The sequence below is a fragment of the Pinus tabuliformis genome, chromosome 5_2, assembly GCF_031772625.1.
Source record: "Pinus tabuliformis cultivar Carrire ecotype Pingquan chromosome 5_2, CPIR1, whole genome shotgun sequence".
Lineage (NCBI taxonomy): Eukaryota > Viridiplantae > Streptophyta > Pinopsida > Pinales > Pinaceae > Pinus > Pinus tabuliformis.
Window position 1 is genome coordinate 797,819,706 of NC_142306.1, and position 16,225 is coordinate 797,835,930.

Consider the following 16,225-nt stretch of genomic DNA (forward strand, 5'->3'; position numbering starts at 1 on the left):
TTTTCTACTAGCGCCTCATATTGAAAATTTTAAGACAAAAGATTTATTTTATCTTATAAAATTCCCCTTCATGTAGTAGTGTCAAATGTAAATACATACAAGTTGTCTCTAATCGTATCAACAGAGATTGAAGGGACAAAAGAGTAATTAATGTATGGGAAATCTTGCCAGGGAAAGTTTTCACATTCTTTAGAGTCGGCTACCCCCACAAAACGAAGAGCCCAACAAGTCGTTGTCTTTATATAAGATAACATGACTGGAAAGTGAAATAACAGCATTGGTATATGCACGATACAGTAGTAGCCCGCAAGTTTGCAGACTTAGGGTGCACTGTCAAAGTCAATTTTGTAGTTGTTAGATAATATTTTCTTAAATTGATATGTTTTTGTCTTAATTATTAATTGTCTTAAATGGGTTTCGTCTTAAGTGGCCATTGTCTCAAATATAAATTTGTCTTAAAATATTTGTCTCAATCTATTTTTGTCTTAAATATAAAGTTTTGTCTTAAACTATTTTTGTCTTAAATTTAAATTTTTGTCTTAAAATATATTTATTTTTTTTGTAAACTGAGGCGATATTCTATTACTAAAAAGGAGATATTACATACATAGGCAAGTCTCCACCCGCCCAGAAGGGAAACCGGGTGACCATCGAAAGTTTTTAACAGCCATCCAAAAAAAGTATATGACCAGTCGATCTAACCATGCAAAAAACCCCTATATTCTTACTACAAACAAACTATTCTTGACTGGAAGCAGTACCATCTAATATTTCAAAAAGACAAAAAGAAGTATAGAAAAACCTCCTTGCAGCAACTGCATATTCTACTGATTCATTGTATCTGGCTTGGCCTCACTTTCTACCTTGACCTCCATTCCACTTGCTTTAAACATCTGCAGCAGCTTGTCCATCTTTCTGTCCTGCATAAGAAGAGTTACTTGGATATTCTTCAGCTCCCTTTTGAGGGTGGGAAATCCTTGAGCCAGCGCCACCATTTCCATGGCCACTTGTTCCATGGCCTTGGCTAATAATCTCTTCATGCCCCAATAGACATGTAATGACTGCTTGTATAAGGACATTCTTCCTCTTGTGTGCCCCGGGTCAGGAAGAAACCTCTCCCAATCTTCCATTTCAGGATCTGAGATTTCCTGCAAAGCATCTTCCTCTAAGTGGTCAATAATTCTTCGGATGTTCGGGTTGGTTTCATGAAGATAAGCTTCCTCTGCCTCCTGCAATTTTTTCCTCATATCTTTTTTCCCTCTCTTCCTGCCTCTAACCTCACTGGCTGATCCTTCCTCATATGCAGATCTTTGAGCTCTGCTCCCTCGACCTCCACATGCTTTAGGCCTCCCTCTACCCCTCTGGTTACCACGTCCCCTCAGTCCTCTGGTCCTTTCGCGCTCGTCACCCTCTTCCTCTTCGTCTTCTTCCGAACCCTCCTCCGTATCTCCCCTGTCTCCCATTTGAGCGCTGCACTGCTTCCATTTACCAACTTTTCCACCCGATGTCGGACGTTGCTCCTCCTCTACAATAAAATCTCGTATGTCGAATTCCTCCTCTGATTCCTCTGGTATGTCAAGGTAAATCCTCTGCGATGTTTCCTCAACCGCACTCTTCCCTTTCGTATCCAAACTCGCCCCCTGGCTTTGCGTCTGCCTGCCTTCTCCCCTTTCCGGGTTCGCTGCCATATTGCTTATCGGCAAATTCGTAGCTCTCCCCCTCACTTTGCTGCTATTCGCTCCCAAATTCGTCCTTGTCTCCAGTCGACTGCAAGCAAACAGTAAATCCGTAACTCTCCCCCTCACTTGGCTGCTATTCACTCCCAAATTTGTTCTTGTCTCCGGTCGACTACATACAAACAGTAATATAACCCTTCTCAGCCACCTTTCCTCCTTGATACTTCGTTGCTGCCTATCCTCCTCATTAATACACGTCTCATTTCCTGGATTGTGATGTGAGACGTACACTGTCCGTCTGACGCTTCCACCTCTCCTCCTCGGTACGTTACCCCCATTCCTTCTTGGGATGATCATTCCTCCCATTGTTAGAGTATACTCTCCATTCCTGATTTTAATTTGATCTACTCTCGTCTTCATACTCCCGGAGCGAACATTAATTATCCTGTCTTTTCCCCTCCTATCCATAATGAGGAGGCAACTAATCAATCCTTTCATGCGCAATCGCTTCATCATTATCCTGCTTTAATATAGATTTTAAATCATTCCACCGTGGATCCTCCTGAAATGATAACCAACTGCCATCCATTACCCTGTTCGGCTCTCCACTTCCCCAATTGGCTAAGAAATCGGCTGCTCTATTACCATGCCTCAAAACATGATTTATCGTTATATATTCAATCGTCCTCATCAACCCTTCTATGTCCTGTATAATCCCTGCTGTCCGCCAACTCTTCGCCACATGATCCCAGCTTTTTCCACCCCTCAATTTCCTTAGCATATCTATCGTGAGTTTGGAATCGCCTTCAATTTCAAGGTTCCTATATCGATTTCGTGCTGCAATTCGAAGTCCATTATAAACTGCCCATAACTCCGCTTCATTTTTCATCATTTCCCCTCCCCATTCAGCATACGCCCACTGCGAAATCCCTCTACTATCTCTAAAGATACCTCCCCATCCTGCTTGCCCAGGGTTACCCTTCGATGCCCCATCGAAGTTCAATTTGATCCGACTATCTCCTGGAAATCTAAAATGATTTGGGCTTTGCATGCGATAACTATTTCTCCTGTCTGTATTGGGATATAACATCGTAAAGTCAATATTCAATTTGGAGACTATTCGCTGTTCTTCCGAGTTTAATTTCCAATCGTCTTCACTCCAGACTTCAGACAAAACCGTTTCTTTGATCGACCTACATACTTCATCCCAAATTCTTGATTCTTGGCATCTTTTGTCTCTAAAGAGTCTTCGATTTCGCTCTTTCCACACCTCCCATATTACAAAACCAACCGCTAAATTCCATATCCTCCTTACAACTTTACTTTGAAAATTCCCCTTTCCCCATTGAAGTATGGTATTCCTAAGGCTATCTGGATCCCTGTTTGACTTACCAAAGAGTACCCGAAGTTCTTCCCATAGACTCTGAGTATATATACATCGATTCAGTAGGTGTTCCTGATTCTCTATCTCTTTACTACACAGGTAACACCTTGATGGTCCAATCATTCCTCGTTTCTGCATATTGTCCCAAGTCAGGATCCGTCCTCTGCACACCAACCATGCAAAATATGTTACTTTTGGCCACCATTTTCCTTCCCAAATCTTTTTCCAATCCATTGGTTCATCCTCCCTTTCCTCTTTCGTAGCCCAGTAATATGCTTCTTTGACTGTAAACATCCCCTGCATTGCTTTACCCCATCTAAGGATATCTTTACCTTCTCGGATCTTAATTTTCCTCGATTCTATTTCTCTGACATACACTTGCGCAGTCTCCAGACTTATACTATCATCCCATTCCTGCGGTCTTTTCCAGACTCTCCAAATATCATTTAATTCTGCTCTTCTCCAATAATCCCTTACATATTCCATTCCTGCTCTTTGCGCTGTTGCTTGGATTTCATGCAGAGGTTGGTTTCTATCCAGCTTATCACGCTGTTGCCAACCTTCCTCCCAAAACCTTGCTGAACTTCCTTCGCGGATTTCCCAAAAGGCTAGGTCCCTAACTAGATCCTTATTATTTCTTGCTAACTCCCATATTTGTGATCCTCGTGGAGTTTCTGCTATTCGTAGACGCCCTTCAGTTGTACCTGGCATATCATATTTTTGGTTCCATATTCTTTTCCACACATCAGTTCCCCCCTGTACCCATCTCCACCATAATTTCGCCCCTAAAACCTTATTTACGATTTCCAGATCTCTTACTCCAAGGCCTCCTTCCTCTTTCCTCTTGATTACATTCTTCCATGAAACCAAAGTCCATTTTTTCTGTTGCTTAGGTCCCCCCCAAAGAAATTTACCCAATATTTCTCTCAATTTAGAGAAAACGCCTTTGGGAGCAGCCATAATGGACAGAGGGTATATGGGGATAGATAATAATACCGATTTTAAAAGAATAACTCGGCTTGCTATATTCAGCAATCTGAACGACCAGCTGGCTAATCTTTTCCTAATCTTTTCCAATAAGCTTTGCCAATTCTTTATGCGGTTTGAGTTTATATCCAGCTGAATGCCCAAATATTTTGTAGGTAACTCTCCCTGTCTAAAGCCTAGAACTCTGGTTAAATGAGCCTTGACAGCTTCAGGTGAATTAAATATAAAAGTACAAGATTTATCATTATTAACCGCCATACCTGAAGCGTTCATGAAAACTTCTAAGACATGTTTGAAACTTCTTACCTCTCTAAGCGACGCTTCTCCAAACAACATCAAATCATCTACGAACTGTTGATGTGTGATGATTAGATTGTTTCCCCACAATCTAATGCCTTTGATTCGTCTTTCACTTACTTCTTTCTTAAGTTTTCTGCTTAATCCTTCCATAGCCAGTATGAATAAGAACGGAGAAATTGGGTCCCCCTGCCTAATGCCCCTGGTGGCATTAAACGTATCTGTAGGAATCCCATTAACCAAAATTGAGAAGTTCGGAGTCGAGATCATACTAATTATCCATGCTATCCACCTGTTCTCAAATCCAAAAGCTTCTAAAACCGCGCTTAGATAGCTCCAGTTCAATCGATCATAGGCCTTAGACAAATCCAACTTCATAAGCATCCCTTTCTTTTTTCTCTCCTTTAAAGAATGTATCACTTCCTGAGATACCACTATACCATCCAAGATTTGCCGACCTTCCACAAACCCAGTCTGTTCAGGCGCAATTAAATTGGGTAGGAGAGGTTTCAACCGTTTCGCAATCAGGGTAGATATAATCTTATAAATAACATTACACAAGGCTATGGGTCTAAAGCCCTGTGGTTCTTCTGATGTATTACTTTTAGGAATCAGGGTGAAAAAGGTTGAGTTAATACCTGGCCAGATTCTCTGTCTTATTCGTGATTCCTCCACCGCCTCCAGTATCTCTTTGCCTATAAAGTGCCAGCTTGCCTGGAAGAATTCCACTGTATATCCATCCGGACCTGGAGCCTTATTCTTACCCATATTCATCACTACTTCTTCTACCTCTTCCAAGGTTACTGCCCGCATTAGTGCCTTGTTTTGGTCCTCTGTTACTATTCTTGGTATCTCCCTGCAGATATTAGTAATGGCTTCCCCTCTATCCCTTTGATTTTCCGTGAGCACCCCCTTAAAGTAATCAACTAGAGTCTTTTCGATATCTGCCTGTTCTATCACTCTTTCTCCTTCTGCATTCTTAATTGAAAAAATTCTATTCCTCTGCCTATGTTGGATCATAGCTTGGTGAAAGAATTTTGTATTTCGTTCGCCTTCCCTTAACCAACGTACCCTTGATTTTTGTCTCCACAAAATCTCCTCTTGTTTTCTTCTCTCCTCTAGCTGACTGATAATACGCCCTTCCTCCCTACTCTTCTCTTCATCCCTGCCCTCCAATATTATTTTTTGCTGGATGTCCTCCATTTCTCCTTCTAATTTCTGCTTAGCCTCCATAATATTCCCAAATTCTTTCCTGTTCCATTCTTTGATTCTTTGTTTTAGTTCCTTAAGCTTCAATTGTATAGTATGCATTTTCCCTTTGCCCCTGCTAGTGCATTGATTCCACCAGTCTTCCAATTTCTTTATAAATTGTGGATCCCTAAGCCAAAAGGATTCAAAACGAAAAGGTTTCTTCCCTTTGACCTACTTGATATCAACCTCTAACCGAATGGGCCAGTGATCGGAACCAAGGCTCAGGAGAATTTTAGCTTCAATGAACACATCCCGATTCAAAATTTGCTCCGACAGTAGAAATATATCGAGTCTAGAGGCAATTTGACTCTGTCCTCCTCGACGATTGTTCCAGGTATGTACTCCATTCATTGTATGAATATCTACTAATCTCAGATCCCTAATCATATCGTTGAACTCCTCCATATTCTGATCCTCTCTCCTTACTCCCCCTCTCTTTTCTCCTAAATGCCTGATCATATTAAAATCCCCTCCCATCATCCACGGGATATTCGGGATTAAACTTCTCATAGTATGGAGGTTCTTTAAGAAATCTTTCCGTTCGCTATGATTATGAGGCCCATATACCCCGGTGAACAAAATTCTTTCCCCCATCCCTACTAATCTAAACAGACCTGAAAGTATTCTAGGTAAAGTAAACCAATGTTCAAAAATTACCTCCTCTGGGTTCCACAAAATAGCCAATCCCCCTGCTGTCGCTATTGCATCTATGGCCATAACCTCATATCCTAATTTCAGTTTCCTTACAGTTTCTGTCATCGGTAGGCTTTCCATTTTCGTTTCCTGAATTACCATAATACTTGGCTTGTCTTTCTTTACTCTTTCCTTCAAATATCTCTGTTTCCCTTGACTGTTAAGTCCCCTGATATTCCAGCTTAGAACAATCATTTAAAACTTTTTAGGAGTTTGTAGAAATACCTCTGATAGAGGTATCACCCTTCCTGAGTTTACGAGAGTCTCACCCACTGCTTGGATTGACTCATTTAACGTTCTTCTCCCTTTTTTCCTTCCGCTCTTACCTTGACTATCTCCTTCTAGACTTTGGGAGTCCTGATTGTCTTGATCAGACCTGTGTTCTATAAATCCGGCCTTCTTCTCCTTATATCGTTGAAAGGTTTCCTTGTACAACTGTTTCTCTTTTTCTGGGATGAACCTTTCGTCCAATTTTTTCCAATCAGTAAGTAACTTCTTCATTATTTTTTCTTCCTCTGTTCCCACTTCTTTTACAATTTCCTTACCCTTCTTTGATTGATCTGTAATAATATCATCTCGTACTCCCTCCTCCCCTTCCGGCTCTCTGCTTGGGCTTCTACTTTTTCTCTTTCCATCCTTTATGATTTCCATTGGAGCTATCACATTGATCTCCTTTTCCGGTTCCATTGGAGTTGTCTCATTACTCTCCTTATCCTGTTTTCCGCCTTCAAACTCTTCTTCTTGCGTTTGAAGGATATTGAACTTGTTTTTACTCTCGAGTGATGAATTCCTTTCCTTGGAGTGCATTTTAGGAGCCCCAAGATTTGGTTTCCTTCTCCTCTGTACCTCTTGGAATTCATGTGCTTCTCCTTCCATCCCTTCTCGTGTTCTAATGTCCTCCTTCTTGTCCTTTTCTACTTCCACTACTTTAATTTGTGGACAATCCCTTGCTAGATGACCATATACATGACAGCGTCTACACCGAAACGGTATATGTTCGTAATCAATAGGTTGCTGCCAAATTTCATCCTGATATTCAAGCTCAATAGATTCTGGTAAAGGGGCTGAGATATTCATGTATACACAAATCCTTGCGTAAGAAGTATATTTGCCCCTTTTCGTGGATTCAGCCACCTTCACAAAAGTACCAATTGAATTACCAATTCCTTCCAATATTTCAGGATCCCAAAATTCATCCGGTAGCCCAAATAATCGAACCCATATCGGGGCTGCCATGATTTTCTCTTCATCAGGGTTGTATCGATCTTCCCAATATCGTGTAAACAGCCCTGCATTATTCATAAAGTGTGGTCCCTCCTCAAAAACCTTTTCCTTGTCCTGTAAGTTTGCAAAAATGACTGTAAAAAATCCCTTAGCTCCCAATTTGAGATCTATGTGCCCTCTGGGTTTCCATCGCTGCTGAATCCATCTCATGAGGTCCCTTTCAGAGGGCCAATACCCTATAAACTTACAGATTAACGTGTGATCTCTCATGTAACATCGGTAATTTTCCAGCTTGTTATTTGGAATCACATACCTGGGCTTTTTCTGTGCCCGGGGAAGACATTTGTTCACCAGTCGTGCTTGCCATTGGTTTCCCATTGCTGGTATTTCCTCGGTTAATTCCGTCACCCTCCCATTCCCACTACTATTTCCGGAGTTACCTGCCATTACATTTCTAAAGGAGGGGATCTCTCCCCTCCCCTGCCTTTCGTCCATTACTTCACTCAGACCGTCAAAACCGCCTATCCTCGGGCAGTCTTTTCGTAAAACTGTAAATTACCTGTTCAGTTTTCACCAAAACAAAATACCGGCGTTTCTCTGCTTCTGTTTCAAATTGTAAAATAATTAAAATAAAAAGTGACTCCTTAAAACAAAAGATTTCTTTTAAAAATGCCTTCGTGTAATAATGCTAACGCACCACCTTCCAACTCCAAACGAGCCCCCCTCACCTTCCAACTCCAAACGAGCCCCCCTCTACGATGACCAAGGATGGAGGCAACTCTGTTGTACTCCAGCTCCTGCTCGGCAATACTTTGTTGTTGGGTATTTTTTTTTAAATGGGGGAAAATACCAAAAACCAAACAAGCAAACACCACAGAGCCAATGCTCTGTTTTCTTTGTTCCAGGATCTTTGCACAGCGAAGCTTTAAATCAAATATACTCATAACAGCCCATTACACAGCCATAAAAATATTTCTATTGATTAAAATATAAAGCCTGAAATAACATTCATCCTCTTTGCTGAGAGGGATTCACCAAAATTACTTTCACCCATCAAAACTCTGTTTTCACCTGAGAAATCACTGTGCTGGGTTTACTGCAGTAAAATCCCTTTTACATTTGCTGGTGTAAAACTATTTTTACACATACTACTGTAAAAATATTTTACACATACAGTAATCTTTACATTACATTCACAATCTCATAAAATACCTGAGCGCTCTTTTCATTTGCATTTCAATGCAAATCCAACCTATAAAAAAAACTTACTCAAAACACATGCGCTCCACTTCGTTTCTTTTCTTCATGCACTACTGTGCAAAACCACACATGGTTTTTGCTACACCTCTGTTTTTACAATACAACACAAAAACATTACAATCTGTTCCTTGTAATTTCTTCGCACTGCTGTGCATACATTTCTGGTTCTCATTCGCTGCTGCGAACACACTCCTATTTTTCATTGCCTCCCGTGTATATCAAAAAAAAATACAGAGCACACTCCTTTTTTTTTAACTGCTCCATCGTTCCTTTTTACAATGGTCAACGCTACCACATAGAGCGCATTTCACATGGCTCATATATATAAAAACTTAATACAAAACATACATAAAAAACGTGGCCCCATACTAATATTAAAGGCCCACCTAAACTACGTACATATAAAAAATATAAAACGTATGTGCCCATAATCATTTAAAGCCTTTACCAAAAAAAACTACGACCAACCATTAAGAGCATTAACGCTTCCATCCTCGGCAGTCAGCGGAAAAGTCAAACACTCCACGCAATGCATTGAATTGACGTAGGCGGGCAGCAGCTTCCGAGATCGACGGCAGAGGACGAAGAGGACAATCGGACGGCGGAGGATGATATCGGAAGGCATACAACTGCTGAGGTTTACCTCCCGAGAACGTGACGTTGCGTTACGTCAGGTCAGAAACACGTGGCGGCTCCAAATTTTCTCGGGTTGAAGAGTACGGAGATTCCCTTCCCCGGAAACTGGCCCGAGAACTCTCCGGCGGGTTTGCTCGACGGTTTCTGGCGTCTGCGTTGAAATTACGATTTCAACACTCCCCTTTAATTTCAACTGCTGGGCATTCAAACATACCCAAGCACTTCCTCACACGGAGGGATTCCCCAACACTGCTGTTACAAAGATATCTTCCTCACATAGAGGGATTCACCAACTGCTTCTGATGAAGCTCCACAAACAACAAAGTTGTCTTCCTCTTAATAGAGGGATTAACCTGAAACTGTGCTTAAGAGCACCTTCCTCATGACAGAGGGATTCACCATAACAATGTGCTGAAGAGCACCTTCCTCTTGACAGAGGGATTCACCTGTGACTATGCTGAAAAGCATCATCCTCTTGATAGATGGATTTACCACACTATGCTGAAAAGCATCTTCCTCTTGACTGAGGGATTCACCATGACACTGTGCTGAAAAGCACCTTCCTCATTAACAGAGGGATTACAAACAGACACTGCTTTACATGCAGTTTCAAAACAAACAATCATTGCACTGCTGTGTGTGCAAACTCATTACATTGTTCTTTTATGCTGCTGCATATTCTCTGCTGCACTGTTGTGCCATCTTCTTTGCTGCATCTACCCCACACTGCTGTGTCTGCTCCACGCTACTGCGTTTACACCTGCACTGCTCTTACATTTCTTTACAAACTCTGCATTGCTGTGCATTCTTCAAAGACAAAATACTCTGTCTTTTTTGGAACAATTACACTGTCCCAATTTACAAATTTACACTGCTGTGTGTAAACATTTCTTGCACTCACTGCTGTTGCATATGTTGCATTTCAATTCAATGAACAACAAAATTCATCACATTTACCTTTACTGCTGTAAGGAAAATTTCTTTTGCATGTGCTGTTGTTCGAAACTTCTTGCTGCTGCATTTTTCACATTTGCATTGCTGTGTGCTTCTCCTTCTTCACGATGGGAAAACGTTTCTTCAAGCTGCTGCTGTCCATACACTTGCTGCTGCAATTTTTTTTATATTCACTACTGTCCATACCCATAACCATAGACTGTCATCCCTGGGTTTTATTTGCTGTTGCGTTGCCTCTCCAATTTGCACTGTGGCTGCCTTTTGTTTTATAATACTGTTGTGTGCCCATACTCTTGGCACTTCATTCTCCACAAAAAAATACAGGTTGCTGCCTTTGCTTATGCACCCTTGCTTCACACAATCTTAGTCTTCATTTTTTTACACAATGCACTACTGTGAAATTCCTTTGGCTTTCTGCTGCCACATACATTCTCATTCACCCATGTGCATTAACAATCTGCTGTCCCTGTTTTTCTTTATGCATTTCTTTGCATGCTGCATTGCATAAAAAAAATATTACATTTTTCACTGCTGTGTGAAAAATTTCATCGCATTCTCAGCCACTGGGCATTTATGCTCTGCTGCGTTTTGCCTTCTTCTCATTTTCTTCTCACTTCTTTGCATTTTCATTCCCAATACAAAACATTTCCATCTGCTGTGTATTAAACTCATTCTGCTGTGAGTATATTCTCTCACATTACATAGAAGAAAACTACATTCCACTGTTATGCATTTCAATGCATGTACTCCAAAAAAAATTTAAACTGCTGTTCATTCTAATCCATGTGCTCCAAAAAAAATTTCCAAACTGCTGTCTTATGCTCTATCTTCCCACTGCTGTGAGGGTCTCCATACTTTGCATTTTTCTCTTATCTTGCTGCTGCTCTTTACATTTCAGCGCTGCCATCTTTTCTTCTTTATGCATTTCTGTGCATATTGCATAAAAACAAAGCAAAAACATTGCTGATTTCATCACTGCTGCATATTACCTTTCAGAGGGATTAACAAAGATTTCATTTGCAACTGCTGTGCTGCAATACATCCTCCATCAACAAATGATTGTTAATACAGTTCAGCAAACAAAAAATTACAAGCTCCCCTTTAATGTATGCTTGTCTTCTTTTGGCAGACTCTTCTCAAAACAAACTTAGATCAGCTGCATTGCTTAAGGGGCTTTCACACTGTATTTCTTTTCTTCTCCATACTTGTGTAACTTTCTTCTTTTGCATGGGTCTAGCTTGTGTAAGATCCCATGTCAAGTTACAATCTCGTGCCATATGCCCAATGTTATGACACTTGAAACATTCTACATTTTTCATGAATGACATTTCATGATTTCTTCTTGCAAAGTTGTTTCTTGGAGGTTGTTGGAGACTACAACATCTATTTCCATGAAATGCTCTACAGTCTTTTGCCATATGACCAAAGTTTGAGCAAGCATAACAATAACCATAAAATGAACTTTGGTACCTGGGAGATGGAGGTTTTCTTGATGCACTTCTGAAGTCTTGCTGCCTTGAGATCCTTTGACGATCATCATTGCCTCTTGCCTCTTTGACATCAGCTACATTTCTTCTTGAAGCTGGTTCTCTTCTTGGAGCAGGATTTCTTCTATTGCAGCCTTCATTTTTCTCCTTGCCTTTGCTGGAACTAGGAGCATCACCATCTCTTTCTGGCTTCTTCACATCTCCTTTGCTTAAAGCATCCTCATCCTTGTTTGAGGGTTCACCTACATACCCAAGTCCTGATTTATCAGATGGAGATCTGTGATAGCTGAGCATGTCATCCAAAGCTTGAGAGCTCTTCATCATCTTGTTCATCCCTTCAACCTTCTTCCTGAAGAGGACAATCTCTTCTTCTAACTTTTCACATTCATTATTTTTCTTTGCTAGTTGTCCCTCAGTTTCTTCCTTGCTACGAGTAGCTTCAGCTGCTACTATTTTGAAGGAGATAATGCCAGACTTCATCTTGGAGATTTCTTCATCTTTTGCCTGACTGCTCTTCATTTTCTTCTCAGCTCCTTGTGCCTGCTTCCTGGCTTCTTGTAGTTCAGACTTAAGGGAGGAGACCTCTACCTTGTACTGTCCAATCTCTTCTACAAGCTTATTCACTTTCTTGTGTCTTTGTTCAAGTTGACTTGTCAAGGCATCTGCCTGCTTCTTTGCTTCATTCAGCTGATTTGTCATGGATATGACTTCTTCATGATGTTTCCTCTTGCATTGATCAAGCTCCTTCTTGAGCTTGGCAAGCTCTTCATCCCTTTCTCTTACTTGAAGCTTAATGAGGTCAAGCTTCTCATTCTCAGCTTCTATGATGGGTTCATAACTTCCTTCTTCACTGATGGTCATGGTCAGTGTTCCTTTTGCATGAAGGTCATGCAGTCTGTCCCATATATCCTTTGCTGATGTGTATTTTCCTAGATTCCTCTTCACAGAATCAGGAAGTCCATCCAAGATAGTCTTTGCTGCTTGTGCATCATACTCCATGGATTCTTTATCCATCTTGCTGTCATCAATCACTGACTCCCAGACTTCAATCCCCTCAGACATTAGGAAAGCCCTCATCATTATTTCCCATACATCAAAGTTTCCATCAAACTTTGGAACCTCAAATACAATACTTTCAAATAGATTGCCTTCTAGTTTAATAGAGGAGGGAGACACATTTTTAGCAGGCCTGGAGGCTTTCTTCTTTGACCTCGCCATTCTTATCTAGGCTTTAAATACTTGACTGTGTTTTTTAAATCACTGACTGTTTCTTCAATAATAACTCAAAAATTTGAGAAATACCTGAATCCCTTTGGCTGAAACTTCACACTGCTGGAGAAGCTTTCTGTGCTGCAACCACACCTTCCTTCAACTTCTTTGAGTCTTCAAAGAGCCTGGACTAGCTCTGATACCACTGTTGGGTATTTTTTTTTAAATGGGGGAAAATACCAAAAACCAAACAAGCAAACACCACAGAGCCAATGCTCTGTTTTCTTTGTTCCAGGATCTTTGCACAACGAAGCTTTAAATCAAATATACTCATAACAGCCCATTACACAGCCATAAAAATATTTCTATTGATTAAAATATAAAGCCTGAAATAACATTCATCCTCTTTGCTGAGAGGGATTCACCAAAATTACTTTCACCCATCAAAACTCTGTTTTCACCTGAGAAATCACTGTGCTGGGTTTACTGCAGTAAAATCCCTTTTACATTTGCTGGTGTAAAACTATTTTTACACATACTGCTGTAAAAATATTTTACACATACAGTAATCTTTACATTACATTCACAATCTCATAAAATACCTGAGCGCTCTTTTCATTTGCATTTCAATGCAAATCCAACCTATAAAAAAAACTTACTCAAAACACATGCGCTCCACTTCGTTTCTTTTCTTCATGCACTACTGTGCAAAACCACACATGGTTTTTGCTACACCTTTGTTTTTACAATACAACACAAAAACATTACAATCTGTTCCTTGTAATTTCTTCGCACTGCTGTGAATACATTTCTGGTTCTCATTCGCTGCTGCGAACACAACCCTATTTTTCATTGCCTCCCGTGTATATCAAAAAAAAATACAGAGCACACTCCTTTTTTTTTAACTGCTCCATCGTTCCTTTTTACAATGGTCAACGCTACCACATAGAGCGCATTTCACATGGCTCATATATATAAAAACTTAATACAAAACATACATAAAAAACGTGGCCCCATACTAATATTAAAGGCCCACCTAAACTACGTACATATAAAAAAATATAAAACGTATGTGCCCATAATCATTTAAAGCCTTTACCAAAAAAAACTACGACCAACCATTAAGAGCATTAACGCTTCCATCCTCGGCGGTCAGCGGAAAAGTCAAACACTCCACGCAATGCATTGAATTGACGCAGGCGGGCAGCAGCTTCCGAGATCGACGACAGAGGACGAAGAGGACAATCGGACGGCGGAGGATGATATCGGAAGGCATACAACTGCTGAGGTTTACCTCCCGAGAACGTGACGTTGCGTTACGTCAGGTCAGAAACACGTGGCGGCTCCAAATTTTCTCGGGTTGAAGAGTACGGAGATTCCCTTCCCCGGAAACTGGCCCGAGAACTCTCCGGCGGGTTTGCTCGACGGTTTCTGGCGTCTGCGTTGAAATTACGATTTCAACATTTGTTATCCTCCCATGACCAATCTTTGAAATGGAGAATCTAACTACCGAAGATCTAGTAATTTTATAAAACTGTCCAAGGGATCACAGCAAGACTCGAATCGCAACAAGAAAGTAGAATTTCTAAAACTTTAAAACTCCGAAGCGAAAAAACAGAGAGAAAACAGCTAGGAGTCTCTGGTTAATCGACTCCCTTGGAAAAATCTCGAGAAGATTGCAAATTGGGTTGGAAGAGAATTCTCCAATACAGGGTACAATATACTACAGACAACACTGCATGCGACACCAATCTTGATTAGTTTCTGCACATCGTATCTCAAACCTCTCTATTTCCGTCATGATTCGTAAATAGAGTTTTTAAAAATGTTTCGTCTATTTCTCTCCATGTCACCTAATTGTTGTATCAGGTAACATTTATGTTCCTTAAATTGTCTGCACTATGTACTCGAAAACTACTGAAAAGAGTCAGTTATTTGCTAAGATTGCAGCACCGCCATCCTGACTTGAATCTACCATGGAAGGAAGAAACTCTGTTGGTTCGAATTCCATATAGTTCTCATCACCACACCACCTCTATGCTTGAGCCGTTGAGTCCCATAGAGAAAAACGATTTAACTTAGCGGAGCAAAGATTATTTCAACTTTGTAGAGACAACGAAGCCACCTCGCTTCCTTTGTTGGTGGGTGCAAAATACACAGTTGTTCAGCCTGCCTTTCATTACGTAGTTTACAAAGCATTTTCCAAATTCAACCGATCACCTAGTAAGCCTGTCAGTTATATCAATGTGCAAGCTTACTTGAAAGACTCATTGCCCCGAATAATTGGAGCATCAGAAGAGACCAAGAAGTGGGGCATTAAAATGGGTGTGAAGCTTGTACGCGGCGCCTACATCAAAGTTGAAAATAGAGTGGCCATGTCATTTGGCATGCCCTCCCCCATACATTCTTCCATTAGGGAGGCACATAGATAACACCTATGCTACATTCCTGTTGGAAAATGTTGCTGCTAGGAAAGCATCGCCGTTACTAGCTACACACAATCACTCTTTAACACTTGAATTTTATCATTTGTAATGATATATTGGACATAGAGCAGATGATTGATAACAGTGATGAGAATTGATAAACAAAAAATGAATGTTTATAGGCATGAAGAATTAGAATGTGAAAAGTGAAGGAGCGGCGCAGTGCTCTCAACTTAACGACATGGAGGACTAGCTTTCGCTGGGCTTACAAAGAGGAGGATTCCACGTGAGCAAATGTCTACAGTTTGGTCTGGTGGAAAACATGATTCCTAATCTTATTAGAATGGCTGAAGGAAAGTCACCAATGCTCAATGAGAAGATGAGAGGCATAATGATAACATTCTTATGTAATATTTTTCCTATTTCCCTTCCCAATATTTGGATAACATGTCTAAGGATTTCTCAACTAGAATTTACTTTATGCGGTCTTTCGAACATGAGGATGATATCTCCGATGATGATAATACCTTGAAAAATGAAGATGATACCGATGACGATGATACTACCTCTGAAAATGATCCTAATGTTGGAGAGAAAAAATAGTTTTGTAGAAGAAAAATAATGAAACTAAAACTGAAATATAAATGACAATGAAGGTGGAAGAGTGGATACGTTTTAATTTAATGTTATAAATTTTATATAAAAACATGGATGGGTTTTTGAAGCATTCGGTGTTGAAGT

General features: G+C 40.5%; 1 protein-coding gene across 1 annotated transcript; it reads right to left on the minus strand.

Moving 5' to 3' along the window:
* Positions 1-2,157: 2,157 nt before the first annotated feature.
* LOC149161723 (uncharacterized) lies at positions 2,158-5,655 on the minus strand. Its single transcript, XM_089434979.1, has one exon. It carries the CDS (start codon positions 5,653-5,655, stop codon positions 2,158-2,160), a length of 3,498 nt encoding a protein of 1,165 aa, XP_089291105.1.
* Positions 5,656-16,225: the final 10,570 nt, after the last annotated feature.

Excerpts from the sequence above, each read along its gene's own strand:
- LOC149161723 (XM_089434979.1), bottom strand. The coding sequence starts at position 5,655 with ATGCATACTATACAATTGAAGCTTAAGGAACTAAAACAAAGAATCAAA.